Below are 20,188 nucleotides of genomic sequence, written 5' to 3'. Positions count from 1 at the left end.
CCCAGTACAAAATTTCAAAACTCTAGCTTAATCCGTTCAACCTAAACCAAGTTTTCCAATTTTAGTACCATTTAGTACATCCTGATATTGATTGGGATACAAAATTTTAATTTATAGATCTATCGATTCACATAATACCAAATGGTACCATTTTAGAAGTTTTTTTTGCCGTTTTATTGAACTTTTCATAAACTTAAAGATCGGATTTGCAGAAACCCTTTAATACATCTGTCCTGCACTCCATCAGTGACATTCGTCCCAAATTTCAAAATTTTAGCTCATGTCGTTTGTCCACTAAAAATTATTTTACTACATTTTTATGATTTTCGTATCCTTTTTGTATGAATTTCAAAAAACCCAGCTTATTACACGCCCACGCACTAAGACTGAACTCCAGAAAAACAACATATTCTACACCGCTATTGATTCCTATATATACTATATTTTGCGTTACAACGCCTTTTATGTTGGAATTTTCAAAAACACCTTTTACAGGGTGAGATGATAAACTGAAACCAACTGCAGACTGCTGTCATTTCTAAGCCAATCGTCCGACAGCTGTTAAAATTATTCCAGTGACAGCTCATTATATTGTACAAAACCATTATGGTGAGAGTTTTCCAGAAAAAAAGTTATTCGTGATGGAATTCAAGTGTGATTTCTTTATATTTGGCTGGAAACCCATAAGTGGCTGTCGTTAGAACACTCCAGCTTTTAAATGTGAATAAATCTTTGGTGTCTCGTACCATCTCTCGTTACCGTAGCGTAGCCCGATGTCGAGGAAGTGGACGGAAGAAAACAGCAACATCAGCAGAAATGGTTTGAAAAGTAAAATAGCGACTTGATCGAAACCCGCAAAAATGGCTCGTGGGCTGAACATATCGCAATATTCCATTCGGCAAATATTGAAAAATGAGCTCGGGGTAAAGCCATTGAAATTCCAAAAAGTGCAAGAACTTACACTGCAACAGAAAGAAAATATACTCATAGGCCGAAAGTGGTTACTTGCCAAAGAGGTCAGGTGAAAATGTGCCCCGCCATAACAGCCGATGGGCAAAATTCGGGCAGCGTGTGACGGTTCCATTGGCCGTTTGAAGGTCATAATTCTTGCCAAAGGTGACCAATTCGAACAAATCTAAACTTATTCTAAACTTTGATGCTGTTTCCGACATTTTTTGCTTTCATTCAATAAATTAAAAAAATGTGTGAAATTCATGGCCTTTGACATTGTTGCAGTTTTCTATCTCACCCTGTATATAGTCTCATATGGCCTATAAGTGAAATTTTAAAATTCGGTCTGTTAAAGAAAAGAATTTTATTTAAAAAAAAATTTTAATTTTTTTCCAAAACTCCCGCCTTATAGCTACCTACTTACCAACTGCTACATGCATTCCAAATTTTAAGACAATTTTATTAAAATATATAAATGAGTATTCAAAAATTTACTCGTGGCGCCAAGAAATGAGGAAAAATATATTCCTATGCAACCAGTGTGCCAATATAATTCCAGAAATCGTTATATCCAACTCTACACACACACACATTCGCATTTCGCTTGCATTAAATATAGATATGCGAATCCAACTAATTTCCAACAATTAAAATCTGCCACTAAATCTTCTGGGAAATCAACAATGTCAGGAATTCTTAAACACTAATGGCCACACTTAATATTTGTTTTCTACGCCAAACCAACAACAACAAAATCCACGTTGAAAAAGTACAGAATGTTGCAACACGAGCCAGCGAGTCTGCCATAGATGTAAGGCCAATAAAAATAAAAGAAAATCATTCCAAAAACAAAGAAAAAAAAAAGAAGAAATTAACTTCAATATGACGCAGCAAGTCAGTCAGGCAGAAATATCAAAAATATAGTTTTCATGCAGCTGTGTTAATTGCTGCCACGATATAAACTAGGAAATAAACGGTCAGTCACCATGGCTACTTGGCTGCTCCGTCCACTACTACTCCATCACCAGGAAAGGAATGTATGTGTGGCATCCAATTGTGAAGTAGAAGTGCCAGCATATGAGTATGCACAAAAAAGGATGCAAAAAAAAAAGACAGCAAGTCAAAAAGCCAACAACAATCAACAAAAACATTGTTGTATGTATGACAACAACTGGAGCAGCAGCAGCAGCAGCAATTGCAAATACCTACCCCCTTCCCCCTTTCCGGAAAAATGGCAGCAAACAATCAACAACATTGAAGGAGCAAATAAACGAATGAATGACTGCATGAATGAAAATAATTTGTTGTCACCCAGCAATAGTTTTGTTGTTGGTCAGGGTGGACAGAAGGCAAACACAACGAGCAAAAAAAAAACATAAAATAAAAACTCCATTCAACGAGTTGGTGAAACGGGGAGAGAATGGACAAACAGCATTCACAGTGTTGCATACATATTGGTCCATGCATGTTGTTGGGCGAGTGTGTCCTCGCGCAGCACATGCCATCATATATTCATGCCGTGAAAACGCAACCAGCCAGCCACTTCTCAATTCCTTGCATAGTTTCGCTGACATAACTTGGGTTTCTGTGGTCCACGTCCAAATAAACTCAAACACACTCACTCACATGTTCGCATGACAATATGTCCGTACGTGTCCCACCATCGCCTGAACTATGACTAACGGTGCAATGTGGAGAAAAAACTCATACGCAAAAGACAATAGGACAACGTTTCAGTATTTGCATTCAGATGAACAAAAAAGGAGGGCAATTGAGTAATTATTGGGTAAAATATACATTATCCAGATTTAATTTCAATTCAGAATTGAAAAGGTCTGCGCTCTCAAAACCCCACATTTATCTTGAAAACAAAATGAATGGGATTGATTCGTCCCGGAGATTTTATACCAGCTTGTAGACCTTACTCATAATTGAAATATTTTGCTAAAATCAGATTTTAAGGACAAAATCTCAATCTCAAAAGATCTGTTTTTAAACAAAAATTAACACACCTCAAAATTTTGGCATTTTCAAATTCAACAATTTAAGGATGCGCAGCCACACAGCATTCTTGCCCCCTACTGCTTTCTTTGTCGGAAGCGAGATTCTATGCTTCGTAAGCAAAAGTTCAACTGTTCTATCGACTTTTGAAAAATCTCCCCGGCTGAAAAATCTCTCCGGCCTTATCTGTGGCTACCTTTATTCCGTTCTTCTTATCTGAGAAATTCCGAACACGCTAGTTTTCAGTACTAAGACAAACTTTGTGCTTTTCAATCGGATCTCCTTCAAACCCATTTTAGGAGGTGGACTCCACATTGAACCCAACATTCCACATGGGATCTTTGAGACTGGTAAGGCCTTCCCCGATAGATTCAATGTCATTAACTGTGGCAATTTAGTCAATTCCATCCTCTTCTCTGTGATGGTGGTTTTGTCGTCTTCGATACCAAACATATCTCGTCGTATTTTTAATTTATGCTGACTTTGTCCTGTCCACCCGTTATTTTACTTCCACGACCACTGTAACGTTCTATGTTGGTCAAGATGAGAGCTCGGCTGTGTCCAGTTTGAGAGAGGCTTCGATTTCTTCTTCCCCGTAGCCTCTTTTGGGGATGCTAACTATAGTTTGAAATGAGCTATCTTCCCGCCTTAGTGACCTTCTAAGAAGGCTGCCTAAGTCCTGTCTCCTTCGGTACCACTTTTTCAAAAGTACGGGAGCTTCAAGCAGTCGTCGGCCTTTTTAGGGCCTCAACAATGTTGTATATGTTTGGATTCTTCTTATCGAAAGTCCCTTGTTAGGATAATAATTTGGTGTCCGAAGTATTCAGCAACACCTTAATTTTATAACAGGAAGTTCCACTCCGTTGTTCTTCTACCTCGAGTGCCTCCTACCTTGAAAACAAGGGTTTGTCGGTGTTATTCGACGATTCCGTAGTCCTACTCATCAGTTCATGACCTCCTCTTCATCATTCAGGTGTGGTCCCATTACTTAGAGTAGAGTTATCAGGCACCGTAGAGTTATCAGGCACCACGGACAGAGGAAGAAAGACATAGCCAAGAATGAACGGTTGAACAGCACTTGTCGACTCGAAATTCCCTGAAAACAAATTTCACCATATAACAAAGGCTGTTCCGTATCCGCTTCATCTTCACCTTAACAGAACCTGAATTAGTAACATATTGTAGTTTCCCCAACAGCCAGTCTGATATATGGAAAATTTCAAATGGAACAAAACCTCAAAATGGTTTCTGTTTCTCAAAGGGACGCCACACAATAGTTTCGAAATCGTTTTTCCTGGCCAAAACTCCAAATTTTTCCGTCACCGATATTTAATTTCTAAATGGGACTCGATAGTTTCAATTGAAAATTTGCTCAAAATTGTGGAAGGTGTCGGGGTGGAATGCTCCTAAAAACAGTAATTTTCACCCATTTTGAAATATGCGTAATTTTTGAAGATTTCGGGAGAAAGAAATAGCTATTTCTCAACAACTACAACAAATATTGCTTGGATTCTTAAGTAGGCAGGATTGTGGACTTTGTCAAATTTATCAGACTAGAACTTTTATGTAACAATTTATAACAAGGTTTTGTATTCACAGAAAGATGTCTGAGAGTGTTCTCTTTCAGTCTATATATGCTTTTGTACCCGACCTGTTCATTAGCCTTTTTAAAATTTGGATAACACGAAAGCAAATTTTATAGCAAATACGAACGAAGTATTAATACCAGCCGATTTGTGACAGACAATTAAAATCAGTCGACTTTTGTAGCAATTGAACTACAAGGTGGAAACTGAAAGATATCAATGACGAATTTGGCCGAACTTTGCCGAGAGCTTGTTTCAACAAATGCGATCAAACCAATATCGAACAAAAACCCATATCAACTAATAGGTATTGAACGCTATTCCGCCCAACCCTATTACTCCAAGCGATGAGACCAGAAAAAATATTTTTTCAAAGAGGTCTTAAACTCGAAGGATCTGATCATTAAAACTATAAGCTGTAACAGTATTATTTTTTATACCCTACACCACAAGGTGGTCAGGGTATTATCTTTGTTTCTAACAGGCAACAGGAAACGAGATAGATCCATAGTTCCTTTTGATGATCTGCATAGAATCACATTCTGAGTCGATTTATGCATGTCCGTCCGTCCGTCTGTCCATGTATTTTTGTGAACAAAGTACAATTTGCATTTATTACCCGATCTAGATGAAATTTTGCACAAATCATTTATTTGGCCCAAGGACGAACCCTATTGAAATTGGAGATAATCGGCAAAAAATTTAGATATAGCACCCATATATATCTTCGTCCGATTTGCCTTTTATTGTGCACCAAACGTGTAATATCAGTCCGAATAGTATGAAATTTTGCACGTACGATCAGATTGGACCTGAAAATAAGTATGCCAAATTTGATCGAAATCGGTTCAGATATAGCTATAGCTCCCAAATATATTGTTCATACGATTTCTTATTTATGTCCTTCGCAGCCGTAATATGCACTATGTAACAACAATATTTGGGGAAATATATCAAATACAGCTCAGAAATACACTTGCTAAATTTTATCGATATCGGTTCAGATTTGAATATAGCTCTCATATATAACTTCGTCCGATTTACCTCTGTTTGTGTACCAAACGTTTAATATTTGACCAAATTTGGTGAAATTTGGCACTTATGACCGAGTTGAGACTAGAAGGTAGTATTTCAAATTTGGTGAAGATCAGTTCAGATATAGCTATAGCTCCCATATGTACTGTTCATCCGATTTGTCATATTTGTTACCCACAGCCGTAATATGCACTCCGTAACAACGATATTCAGGGAAATATATCAAATACAGCACAGAAATATCTTTGCCAAATTTTATAGAGATCGGTTCCGATTTGTATATAGCTCCCATATATATTTTTATCCGATTTCAAATTAATTGTGCACCAAATGGGTAATACAAGTCCGAATTTAAGAGATACAAATGCTTCGGCATATTTAGTCCTTTGAACTTTAAATTATAATTATAATCATAGCGTGTATGATTGAATTCTCCCATATAAACTTTTAATTGTTATGCGCAGCTCTACTTAATTAGCAAAGTGGTGTAGGGTATCATAAAGTCGGCCCCGCACGACTTTAAGACTTTCTTTACTGGTTTTTTTTGAGACACCATCGCCCAGGTGAAGCAAAACATGATATTTAAAACCGACTACTTTACTTTTGGAAGGTTTCTGAAAAATTCCCTTGTCACTTCCCGTCATTTCCATACCGCACTTACTCCATTAAATGCGTTATCTATTACTTTAGTCTAATGGTCGCATAAACTGTGTGCATATGTGGTTGTTATACACGTTTTGTTCCCTATTCTGCGCTATATTGCCAGTGGCATCAGTTATGCTATTCCTGGCATTCTGGCTTTCTGTCGAAGCGTTGCAACCATAGTCACCAGCACCAAAGTAATGTTGTATTCTTCTATTCTTTTCGTTTTTTTTCTCTTCTTCCTCATGTGTTTTGTATTGGTGCTGTTGTTGCTGTTGCTGTTGCTCTACTGCATGGCATATTGTTGTTGACAAGTATGAATTACATCCACACTACAGATTAATTGCTGCTAATTAACAGAATTTTGTTGAAACTGCAACGACAAGACAAAAAGCAAAAGAAACAACAACACCAACAACAACGACGACAACACAAAATAAAATGCGTACGAAAGAACGCGATGGCATCCTTACCACATTCATCGTGGATCCATGATAGTTATGGCATTGTTTGTTGCTCTTGTTCTAGCCCGGCTATCCTCGCTTTAGCGGAATGAATTTTTGTGCACCAGCAACAGCAGCAGTAGCTTCTGTTTATGTTGTAGTTAAGTATGAATGACTTGTAATTGTCACCAGGACCATGACAAAGGAGAGTTGTAATTTTGTTCGTTGTTTTGTTTTTTTTTTTTTTTTTTTTCTTTTTTTCTCCTTTAGTTTGGCTGTTTTCGCATCATTTTTTTTTTTTTTTGCCCGCGTTGTTTAGCTATGCGTAGCAGCATTTCATTCCTAATATCTCCTTTTCTATTTATTTTTATTATACCCTCCACCATACTATGGAGGGTATATTAATTTTGTCATTCTGTTTGTAACTCCTCGAAATACTCATGTCAGACCCAACAAAGTATATATATTCTTTATCAGCGTAAAATTCTAAGACGATTTAGCCATGTCCGTCTGTCTGTCTGTCTGTGTGTCTGTCTGTCTGTCCGTCTGTCTGTCTGTTGTAATCACGCTATCTTTCGAACAAATTGAGATAGAAGGCTAAAATTTTGCACACATGTATATTTTGCCAGTAGGCAGGTTAAGTTCGTAAATGGGCCATGTAGGCCCAAGTTATCATATAGCCCCCATATAACGGGACCTCCCGATATTCGGGATATAAATGATTTTAGCGACATTATTCACCGGAATTGTTTCAAATTTGGCATTTGAAGTTCGTAATGGATACTGCAGCATAAAACAGAAAATGGGCCATGTAGGTCCACGTCTTCGTATAGCCCCCATATACCATACCCCCCGATATTCGGTATTTTTGATGATTTTAGCGACATTATTTAACGGAATCGTTTCAAATTTGGTATTTGAAGTTCGTAATAGATACTGCAGCATAAAACAGAAAATGGGCCATGTAGGTCCACGTCTTCGTATAGCCCCCATATACCGTACCCCCCCATATTCGGTATTTTGATGATTTTAGCGACATTATTTACCGGGACTGTTTCAAATTTCGCATGTGAAGTTCGTAATGGATACTTCAGCACATGTCAGAAAATTGTCTGTGCAGGTCCACCTCTTCGTATAGCCCCCATATAACGGTACCCCCTATATTCGGTGTTTTGATGATTTTAGCTACATTATAAACAGATTTTTCTTCAAGTTTCCCATTTTAATATTGTAATAACTTATGACAAAAGTGGCCTATGCAGGTCCACGTCGTCGTATAGGCATTCGGTATTTTTAAGATTTTAACAGAATTTTTAACGGATTTTATTTATTTATTTATTTATTTTTTTTTTTTTTTTGTCAAATTTGTACCAAATGGTGGAGGGTATTAAAAGTTCGGCCCGGCCGAACTTACAGCTTTTTTACTTGTTATCATTATTTATTTTGCCCTCGTCGAATGGTTTGCAACAAATTGCAGAGCAAACATGTGTGTGGTTGGGTTGACCTCACATCGCTGCTGGTGCTAAAAAAGTTTATTTTCCGCATTGAATGAATGAGAGGGGAATTGAAATCAAATGATGCACACAGTAACGAGTTAAAGTCAACAATAAATTTAAACTACTTTTCTAGGAACGTTTGAAATCTGGCTTGTTTATTTGAAAAATTTCAATTTAAGCAGAATTTCACCTAGCCAGGGAGAAATCAACACTTCTAAATTTACTCAGGTTTAGGTTATCCTTATAAAATATATATGTTGACGAATTGGCTTCGGAGAATTCAGTATATAGTTTACTTGTAGTTCAAAACCTTGAATTCGAGGATTTTGACGTTTCTTTGTCAATCGAAAACACTAGTGTTGGTATAGATTGGGAATGTCTAATTATTGATGATCGAAAGATTTCAGGAGCATCAGCCTGTCAGAGGGACATACTATATAGCAACATTTGTAGCATGAATACAGACTTTATTGCAAAATTCCTAGTTTAGAAATGTGTATTATAGCTGTACGAAAAATCCTGGGTGGTACAAAATTCAGCACAGTTTGGTTTATGGTGAAGGAATGAAGCTGGAATTGTTAAATGTTATATTGCGATCTCTGTTGATGGTAGGGTATACTATATTTGTACGAAAATTACTAAATGGTAATAATTTGGTATTGGGTGAAGGGATATAGCCGGAATCACGAAATGTGATATTGAGTTTTCTGTTAGTATCTGCAATTGAGATATGGGTGTGGTTTTGGAAATGTGTACTATAATTATAGGAGAAGTACTTAATTAATTGAAATTTGATGTGTATGTAACTGTTGGTGTCTGTGTTTGAGATAAGGAGGTGGTTTTTGGATGTGTGTAAGATAATTGTACAAAAAAACTACTAATAGTAAAACAACAGTGCTGAAATCCTAAAAGTGAATATTTAAGACACTGTTGGTGTCTGGAATTGAGATATGTAGGTGGTTTTGGAAATGTCTACTCTAATTGGTCGAAAGGTACAAATTTGGGTGTTGGGCGAAAGTATAGAGCTGGAATCCCGCAATGCATATCACTGTTGCTGTCTGTAATTGAAAGGGGCTAATTCGGTTTTTTCCAAGGTTTACAGGATTTCGAAGTTATAAATATTTTAAAATTCCAAATGCTAAAATTCTGGCTTTACCCACAAAAAAAAAACTTTAAAAATCGTATTAAATTTTCAGACTTACTTATTGCACATTATTCATTTTTTTTCCTTTTACGGAAAGAATAATAGGAAATTGTTTATCCCTTACACCAAACAGTCTTCATCATCTTTCATTTTGAATTTTACGGAGGAGGATGTTAGTAAAACCATTGCACAATAGATCCACATACAATTTTTTGTGTCCAAAACATTTTCAACGTCTCCATATGATAACCCTATAAACCAACAGTGACCACCGTAGAAAATGTCAGAATTCCATCTCTATTTTGCTTTCATAGTAGGCATTTCCAAACCATCTCCATCTCTCAACTACAGACACCAGCAGTGACATTCATATCAAATTTTAGGATTTCAGGTCTTTCTTCTCAAACTCATATACGAACAGTGAACTTAATATCCAATTTCATGATTTAAGCTCCGTAATTTCCCTTCTTACCAAATTTAGTACAATTATAGTACGCATATCTAAAATCTGTACAACCACAGAGACCAGTAGAAACCCTAATGTCAAATTTCCAGCCCTATTCGTTTACCCAATACCCAATTTAGTGCCACTTAGTACATTTCGAACAACATGTACTAAAATTGTTCGAAAAGTGCTAATTTCCAAAACAGCCTCCATATCTCAATTCTAGATAACAACAGAGACCACAATATCAGATTTGAGGATTCCCAATATCAAATTTAGAACTATTTAGTACTTCTCGTACAATTATAGTACATAGTTGCACAACCACCGCCATATCTCCTATCAACCACTGACACTAACAGTGACATCTATAGCAAAATTCAGGAAAATTCTATCCCTTCAACCAATACCAAATTTAGTACTTATTAGTACAATTGCCGAACAGTATGCCAACAGAGACACCAATATCAAATTTGAGTATTCCAGCCCTATCCTTTCACCCAATACCAAGTTTAGCACCATTTAGTACTTTTCGAACGATTATAGTACACATTTCCAAAACTCCCTACATATCTTAACCATAGACACTGACAGTGACATACATAGCATATTTCAGGATTTCAGCTCTATATTTTCGCTCAATACCAAACTTAATAAGAACCCAGACCTATCCTGTGACTCAATACCAAATATACAGGGTTGACCATATTTTTTTTTTTAAAATCAAAGAAAAAAATAAAAATTTGGCGGTTGGCAATGTTAATCATTTAATTTGTTCCAAATAGATTTGTTTACATCAATTTTTGAATATGACATCTCTGAAATGGCCGCCTCTGGCGTTGATGACGTATTGTGCCCTTTTTGCTGCATTTTCCACCGTTTTTGCCAACATTTCGGCCGGAATAGCGTCTATTTCTTCACGAATGTTGTCCTTGAGCTATTCTACGGTCCTTGGCTTGTTAACGTAAACCTTTGACTTCAAATATCCCCACAAGAAGAAGTTAGTCGGCGTCAAATCGGGCGAACACGGTGGCCAGTCCAAATCACCACTTTTCGACATCAAACGGCCCGGAAACAAATTCTTTAGAAAATCGATTGTTATGCGACTTGTGTGCGGTGGAACTGCCTCATACGCTTTCGATGGTAACAGCATGATCGTTTTCGCACTAACGCCGCACCAAACTGTGACTTTTTCGTCATGAAGAGGCACTTCTTGAATCTCCTGAGGATTTTCAGTGGCGTAAAAACGGCAATTTTCCTTATTTACGGTCCCATTCAATGTGAAATGGGCTTCATCGGACATGATAATTTTGTTCCAAAATTGCTCGTCATCTTCGGCCATTTCGATGACTCTTTGGGTCCATTCCAATCGACGAGGCTTGTACGCAGGCAACATTCTTTGCGTCAATGGAATTTTGTACGGGAACAAATGCAAATCAATGCGAATAATCCGTTGTAAAGTGGACCGAGCCATGCCCAACTGCTGAGAACGGCGTTTTTGGGATGTTCTTGGGGACCTCTCAACATTGGCTCGTCCGGCAGTGATATTCTCGGCCGATCGCCTAGGTCGACTTTTAAAGAGTCTTACCAGTCGAAAATGGTGTTCTTAGAAGGCGCACTTCTCACATTTTTTAATGTTTTAAAAGCACGTTGAGTTTTCACAATTGACTTCTTCTGTTGAATGTAAATTTCAACTATTTCGCGTGGCGTGTATTGGTTCATGGTAAAAATCTGCTTGGACTGACGCTTCAAACGCGGTATGTCATTAAGCGATGTGACATCTCTGTTAAAAGTTATGGCGTTGCCAGATGGGTCCGTCGAATATGGGCAACCCTGTGACTCTCTCTCCATCAGTGACTTTCATTCCAATTTTCAGAGTTCTAGCTCACTCCGTTTGTCCAATACAAAGTACATTTTTGTACATTTCGTACCCTTTTAGTATGAATTTACAAAAACCCAGCTTTATCACACGACAATACACCGATACTGACGCTTGTGCAAAATTGCAAGATTTTAGCTTCAGCCGTTTCGTCTCGGCGTTGATTCTCAGTAAGTCAGTTATTTTACAAAAAAGAAAAACAAGCTCGAATTTTGCTGAACACTAAAGATTATAAAGGATACTTTAGTATCCATTAAAATTGCAGAATCTAAAATATAGCCATATCTCACCCCTACGTTTCTACCAAGAGCAAAATGTCAAATTTCTAAATTCTAGCTGCAGATACCTTTTAATGTTTTAAGTAACATTTAGTTCAAGTTTTGGTACTTTTAGCGACCTCTTCTAGTTCTCGAATAATGTCAATTGTGTTAACAACAATGGGTAATCTACTCTCCCCATTTATAGAGGAGGAGGTGACAAGCCATTAGTCAGTTACTCGGTAATCATATGCCCTCCAGATAGTCCTGTGGAGAGGGAAGACTTTTTAAAACGAGATAATGTCCATAACGACACTGCTATTTCAATGAAAGCCTAACCAAAAATGCTCGACATATACACGAAAATTGACAGTTATATATATATCGAACAGCAACAATGAATAATATACTCTCACCCATTTAGAAATGACGAGTTAAGGCCTTTATCCTTAACTTTCTTACTGCAATTAACTGTCCATTAATCCCTATATTCCCTACTAAAATCCAATTAGAGTTCATTAATAAAATATCACTGGATCTGCAAAAAGCTACATAAATTATCCATTCACAGACGTCTTCATTAATTTGTCATTTATAATCTTTCAATTACAGGCAAACGACTAAGTCGACCCAATTCGTGGCTATAAAAGAAAGACCATTACCGAACAGCAACAACAACACGAACAAAACTCCTCTGCCATCATATTATCTTGGTTGCCGTTTTGTAAATGCCAATCAAACTGAATCCAAATTGGTTAAATTCAACATCCTGTCATCCGCCATTCCGCCAGGACAGGATATCGACATCCACATCGACATCGACAATTTGACTTTGCCATTAAAGGATAAATCAGCCAAAAAACAATAACAATGTACCATGGAGGCTTGTTTAGGTTTAGGCAGAAATCAACGTTCAAACAAATCGCAAAAAGATTTGAAATTACAGCAACAACAACAACAACAAAAGGAGCAATCATCCACAGGACTTCATCATCAATTCAATCAGCATCATCATGCGCAGAAATTGCAGCAGCCGGTCACAAATCAGAATTATTATACGACCCAACAACAGCAGCAGCAACCACAACAACAAAGACAACAACTAATTGCAAGGAGTCAGCAGCAACAGCAGCAACAACAACAGCAGCAACACCACCAACAATTGACGGGGTCCACAAATGTAGGAAGTGGTGGTGGCGTCAGTGGCGGAGCAGGGGGTATTGCTACTGGGGATGTGAAACAAAAACAACCACAAACACCACATCACCATCATCCGCATCATCAACAGCAGCAGCAGCAACAACAACATCATCATTTGGAACAGCAGCACCAGCAGCACCACCACCAACATATACAACATGGTCACAATGTAAGGCCAAATATTTCAAAGGCAACGTCAGTTGCAGCTCCAACATCCGCACCAGCAACAACAGTTAGAACAATGCCAAAATACAAAAATACCCCTTCATCCCCGCCATTCGAAGACTTTGGTCCACCGCCCACCAGTACAATACAGGTGGATGTGACCACGACCCTTCCCTCCAGTACAAGTCCCACCGCAAATGTCATTAGTACCAGTTCAGCGGTGGCCAATAAAAGTTGTCGAAAAATTAACACCAGACATGGCCAGCAACAGCAGCATCACCACCACCATCATCAGCTACAACAACAACAGCAGCAACAACAGCAACACCTTCATCAGCAGTATCAATCAACAATGCCAGCCGATTTAGATGCCATCGAAATTTGTGCGGAACCCGAGCCACCTCTGGTCACCGCTTTTAAGGGCACAGCAGCCGGTGGCATGGTGCGTCATACGAAAACCTTGGGACGTCTCAATCAGACCCATAGCATGGAGGAGCAGTGGTCGAATATACCCCAGACAACATCCATGCAGCTGCTGCAACTGCAGCAGCATCAACAGCAGCAGCAACAACAGCAACATCATGATTATTCTTATGCCTATTATGAGCCAGGAGCTGCTATGCGTCACACAAACATACCCAGCTCCCAGGCCATTGCAGACGATGAGGATCTAACACCAGCACCACCCAATTCCATCAGAGCCCTGCTGTCCAAGGGCAAAAAGAACAAACTGCTGGTCTCTCCCGCCACAAGGCAATCATATCAAGTCCGTCTCACCCAGCAACACCAAAAGCAATTTCCCGCTCAATCTGGAGCAACGGCGGCGGCGACTACGGCTGGATCAGTCACACCGGCCTGTGCTGCCACAGCCTCGGGAGCCATTGGAGGATCTAGCAACATTTCAACACCGGAAAATTTCTATGAAGAAATCTCTGCCTCCTCCACTTCATCCTCCTCGAACTCCATGACCAGCCATCGCCAATTACGTTCCACTTCCCATTCGGCTGGTTCGTTGACACAACAGCTGGTGGAAGAGGAATTAAGAAGAGTACAAAATAGACATCATAAAATTTTAGGTGAGCTCAATCTATCGGTTGAGGCCATGCTAATGCCGGAAAGTCCACCCAATACCAGTCCCACCGGTAGCAATAGCAATGCGATAGCCACCACCAGTGGACCCAAAGAACCGCAACCCACAGCTCCCACAGTGAGTGTTACCTCGGCATCGGGCCAACCGCTAAGACTCACCTCATCATCGGCTGATAATATCTGTGATCCTGTTCTTGTAGCTGCAACAGCACCGCCGGTGGTTCCACTTTCCAGCTCCGCAACAATAGCTGCAGGCCTTCTTCAAACCGGCTGCATGGTGGGAGCTGCTGATCTGGACAGTGGCTTTAGCGGCAGCAGTGGTGCCAGCTACATTGGTTCACTGCGACTTCACAAAACCAATGCCTTGATGAATTCACGCACTGCCCAACAAACGGTAACGCCTGGCCCCGGTAGTGCCACACAAAAGTCTCTACACCAGCAACAAAGTGCCTTTGCCTATGCCACACAAAGTTGTCGGTCCTTTCAGCGGGCCAATACATGCATCGACACCAATGCCTCGTCGCGTTCACACTCATCGGCCATAAAACACTTGCCTCAGGTGCATTTGGCCGGCAAACACACACTGCCACATGGTCAGCATCATGGCTATTTGCCCGACACAGCCAGCGCAGCTCTGGGCAACGATGATGACGACGATGCCGCCCTAAATTCATCGGGGTTTTTTACGCGTGCTGCCTGTGGTCGACGTATTTTAAATTGTGCCAAAATAAGAGCGGCCGAAGATCCCGGCCCAGTGGTTGTAGTTGAATCGAAAGCTCGCAGTTTTTGGAATCGCAAAGGATGGCGTAAATTTCCAGGCTTCTCGACATCAACGTCCAGCATAAATGATACGGGTTTAGCAACAGGTAAGTGTTTCATGTTCACTTTGTTGTTATTTTTCGAAAATGACTTTTTGCCGAATTTATCTTGAGTGGGAACAATATTTTGGGCTTTCTCCTTGCACCTCCTTTTCGGGCTGGCGAAGAAACAAAACACACATAATTGTTTTTTAAGTATGACCACATAAATAATTTATGATCTCGGCTGTTGTTGGCTCTTTTAGCATCTTGCGGCGATAGCTCTCGTTCCATGGGAAGCTTGAATAAATCATGTGATTCCTTTTAATTCCATTAACCCATTTTTTCTTCTTTTTTTTGGAAAGATACAGCGCTGATGGAGGAAAACAAATTTATTATGTGAAGTTAGTCATTTTTATAAAACAATTGGATTAATATAAGGGGAGTATAAATTTTTCTAAAAAGGGCTTCTGATACAAACTTCAGGGAAATCTTACAAATTTTATCATATTTCCTTTTTTACCTTTAAAAAATCTCCAGTCACCTAGACCTGAATTAACCTCATTAAACCATAGCGTTATATTCTGAAAAAAAATCGATCATTTTTCGGACCTGAGACGTTTTGCTATAGAAAAATTGTTCTTACGACTTATTAGAAGCAATAGGGAAAAGTCCAAAGTCGAGTGGGTCCAAAAATTGAATAATGAATCTGAATCCATTTTAATAACATTTACAAAGCCCCTTCTGGCGGTTGCATGATGTCTCGCATCAAATATCATGGATATCTGGAGTATATTACGGCTTTCATATATAGAAGTTATATCATATTCAATCTTCACCAAATTCGGGTTTGTCGGGGCAGCTCTGGCTCTTCAGCTGCGATGGGAGGGGGATGGTATCCTAGTACGTTCATCTCTTTTACCTCTGCCGTATCCGTACTGATGATCAGCTACTTGGAAACACTTTATTGTGCTGGGGAAGAGTAATGCCTAAAGCGTCTTTGCTTCTGCCGACAAAAGTGATATTTGTTTGTATGAATCACTTTGGCTGGCGTCCTTTCCTGACTTCAATAGCGGGACCACCCTGCCCGTTTCTCGGGCATTGGGAACTATTAGGGTGGCTAGCTGCAGTTTATGGAGCTTAGTAACGTACTCAGTTCATGGTTTATCTAGTTACTTCAACATCACCATTGAGATTCCGTCAGGACCAAGCGCTTTGGACGACTTTGCAATATGTTCCATCGTTAATTGTGGTGGTACCTCCTCGGCTGGGAGAATCGCGCACCTCTTCGGATCTGTCACTTCTATGCTGTTAAATGAGACAGATGTCCGATCATTCTTTTTTCAGGGTTCGAGACCGACTTAACCGTTGCCCACAATTTACTAGATCCGGTACTGATGTTGCAATGCTTTAAATTTTCTAGCCACGTTTTCTGCTTATGCTCTCCAACTAACCTGTTTACATCCAGAGTAAGTTCCCTGACTCTGTGATTATTAGGGTTAGTACGGCGAAGCTCATCTCTCTCATTTGCTAACCCCCCTGCCTCTGCGGGTCTTATTTCAGGAATTTGACCAGCAGATATATACCAAGCCACTGCAGCTGAACATCATATAGGTTGGCCAGTTCGCTAAAGCGACAATTGGTTTTCCCATGGTTAAGGAAAGTGCGAAGTTCGTCTATGAAGTCAGGTGGTGTGTTGGTAGCGACGATAATGGCTTGGTGATATGAACCTCAAGAAACGACTGATTGTCAGGTAACGTAATTTGTCAGACTTGGGAACACGTTTGATATAACAGGTAAGCTGTGGCTGTTTCCCCTTATTCGTGTGGGTGCGTCCTTATTCGCTGTGCAAAAGGTGGAGCTATCAATTTGCTCAGCCAGCACTATGCTTCTCTGCTCGTTAACTAGGACGGAATATAATTATTCATGCTGGGCATTGAAATCTTCCAATACCAGGTTGTTACTGCCTACCAGAAGGGAATTAATGTTGGGCATATAACGCGGGGCACAGCTATTTTATGGATGCACATGCACCCCTACCTCGGCGTTTCCACACTTCACGACCATGATGTTCTTCGGACTCATGAAACTTGCTATTGATTTACCTCCGAGATCATCGCAGTTAAATTGGAGAAATCATGCGATATCCAGAACTTCAAAAGCAATGTGTGGCGTCAACTTCTGCATAAATTTCTATAGTGCGGGGACGTCCCGTACTGCCTCGACGAATTGAATGACGAAGATGACTTTAAGCTTATATTAGGATCTAAATTGTCGCAGCAGGATCCTCTCTAAGAAAACAGACATCCAAGAGAAGATCTATAGAAGTTCCTAAAGAACATCTACAGAGCTTCTATGAGAAGACGTACAGAGCTTCTGTGAGAAGATCTTATATGGATCAGCTATTGAAAAGATCTACAGATCTTCTCCTAGTGATATATATGCTCGAACAAGGGTGGACTACACTGTGGCTTCCAAGCAAAGTATTAAATTTTTGGTATATTTTAGAATTTTCTGTATCCCTTTAGTACAAATTTTTAAAAACCCAGACTTCCTAATGGCTACGGATCAAGACTGACCCTCGTGCAAAATTACAAGATTTTAGCTTCAGCCGTTTCACATGGGCGTTGATTCCCGATCAGTAAGTCAGTTCTTTTTCACCACTCTTTTATTTATGTAGATGATCCACCGATTTGCTCTTCTGTAAATCTTATCACTGAAGATCTGTAGATTTTCTCCACGAAGGTCTGTAGATATTCTCGTTGAAGATCTGTAGGCCTTCTCCTTGAAGATCTATAATTTCTCCTAGAAAATCTGCAGATATTTCTCCGAAGAGATCTTCTGCTAAAAACCAACCATATATGTATGTATATATATATTATATATATATATATATATACATTTATATATATATATATATATATTTATATCTATCTATATATATATATATATATATATATATATATATATATATATATATATATATATATATATATATATTATATATATATATATATATTTATATCTATATTATATATATATATATATATATATATATATATATATATATATATATATATATATATATATATATATATATATATATATATATATATATATATATATATATATATATAAATAGTAATGAAAGATCTGACTAACTGATCGAGAATCAACGCCCATGTAAAACGGCTGAAGCTAAAATCTTCTAATTTTGCACGAGGGTCAGTCTTTGTCCGTAGGCAATAGGTAAGGCTGGGTTTTCAAAAAATTCGTGCTAGAGGGATATAAAAAATTCTACAATATACTAAAAATTGAATAAATTTCTTGGGCGCCACAGTGAAGTACAGTCCTTGTTCGAGCATGTGTGCTCTAGGGTGAACGCTAACTTTTTATGGTGGTTCCTTATTTTTTGTATTTGGTATGGAGGAAGATCCGTATTTCAAACTCCTTTTGAGCATTTCCACCATTGGGTAACAAACCTTTGAAATCCTACCTATGTTACTAATGTTTACTCCATTATTTGCGAAACTAAAATTTCTAAAGGCCTAAAAATTACTTATCCTGCCAACCTTCCAATTTTTTAAACTTTAAGCTTCTATTAGAACTTCCATCAAAAACATTTGTATGTATGCGAATTGAGATAGATAAATATGTATTTTAGCACAACACGCTGCCCTATCAATCCATGCAGCATCCTTCTCCGATGATTGCCCTTTTTGTTTATGTTTCATTATTTGTTTTTTATTCGTGTGTGTAAATACCAATACAAAATCCTCCTACATTTTAAATTTACTCTACAAATCATTTGAAATTTAAACGAATTTACTTCAAAAAAAAAAACAAGAACAACAACAATTCAAACACTCTAAAACTAATGTTCAGCAGCTGTTTACATTGCATCTAAATTGCAATTAATACCAAATAAACAGTAAAAACCAGCGTCTGAGCTTACCGCATGACTTCCAAATAAACACATTCTAAACTAAAACCAACCTCTGGCAGTAACCAAAACACACACAAACACAAAATAGAACACCAACAACAGCACCAATAACTAACTTCATCAGCAATTACCGCGCTACAAAAGCCACCTCCCTTGTTCATGTATGTTCCAACTGGATCCCATTCCCAATCGGAAGCACTCCTCGAACGTTGAAATCTACACCAATTGTTGGAATTAACCTATCCACGACTGGAAAACCACATGATACGGATACGCATTGAAGTTCTCCCTCTCTTCCGTCCGTCCGTCGCCGTTGTTGAATTGAAAAATAATGCTCAATTAAATTTAAAATAAATTACCAAATAACTTTTAGCTTAACAATAACAGCAGCCGGTGAAAAAAAAACACTGGATTAAACTGTAAATGAATAGCATCAGCATACCTATTTGACAAGGGATTAGAGATGTCGAAGGGAATTTTAAAGTGCCTTTAAAATACAGGTTGAAATGAAAAAAAAAAAAACTGAAACCAACTTCAGACTACTGTCATTTCTAAGCCACTTGTCCGACAGCTCTTAAAATTATTCCAGTGACAGCTCATTATATTGTTTAAAAGTTCATGATGTTCATGATTCATGATGGAATTCAAAGGTGATAGTATGATTTTATTATATTTGGCTGGAAAACCACAAGTGGCTATCGTTAAAGTACTCCAGCATTTAATTGTGAATAAATCTTTTATGTCTCGTACCATCACTCGTTACCGTGGTACTGGTAGCATAGCCCGACGTCAAGGAAGTGGACGGAAGAAAACAGCAACATTAGCAGAAATGATTCGAAAAATAAAGATGCGACTTGATCGAAACCCGCGTCGCAGTGACCGATAATGGCTCGTGAGCTGAACATATCGCAATATTACATTCGGCAAATATTGAAAAATGAGCTCGAGGTAAAACCAGTGAAATTCCAAAACGTGCAAAAACTTATACCGCAACGGAAAGAAAATAGACTCAAAAGAGCTAAGAAGTGCTTCGCTTGGCCGAAAGTGGTGAACTGCCGAATTTAGTTATCTCCGATGAGAAAACATTCGTTGTCCAGCAGTTTGTAAGTAAA

The 20,188-nt window shown here is 38.6% G+C and overlaps 1 protein-coding gene across 1 annotated transcript in view; it reads left to right on the top strand.

Moving 5' to 3' along the window:
• The first annotated feature begins 12,512 nt into the window (after window positions 1-12,512).
• LOC101893041 (uncharacterized) overlaps window positions 12,513-20,188 on the top strand; it is a 523,443-nt gene continuing 515,767 nt past the window's right edge. Inside the window, exon 1 of the mRNA XM_059127351.1 lies at window positions 12,513-15,199. Within this exon, the coding sequence (XP_058983334.1) occupies window positions 12,757-15,199 (2,443 nt within the window). The 5' untranslated portion in view covers window positions 12,513-12,756. The remainder of the gene's footprint in view (window positions 15,200-20,188) is intronic.

The sequence above is a fragment of the Musca domestica genome, unplaced genomic scaffold, assembly GCF_030504385.1.
Source record: "Musca domestica strain aabys unplaced genomic scaffold, Musca_domestica.polishedcontigs.V.1.1 44, whole genome shotgun sequence".
In the NCBI taxonomy this organism is placed as follows: domain Eukaryota; kingdom Metazoa; phylum Arthropoda; class Insecta; order Diptera; family Muscidae; genus Musca; species Musca domestica.
Note: the sequence above shows the minus strand (reverse complement) of the source record. Positions and strands in the feature narration are given on the sequence as shown.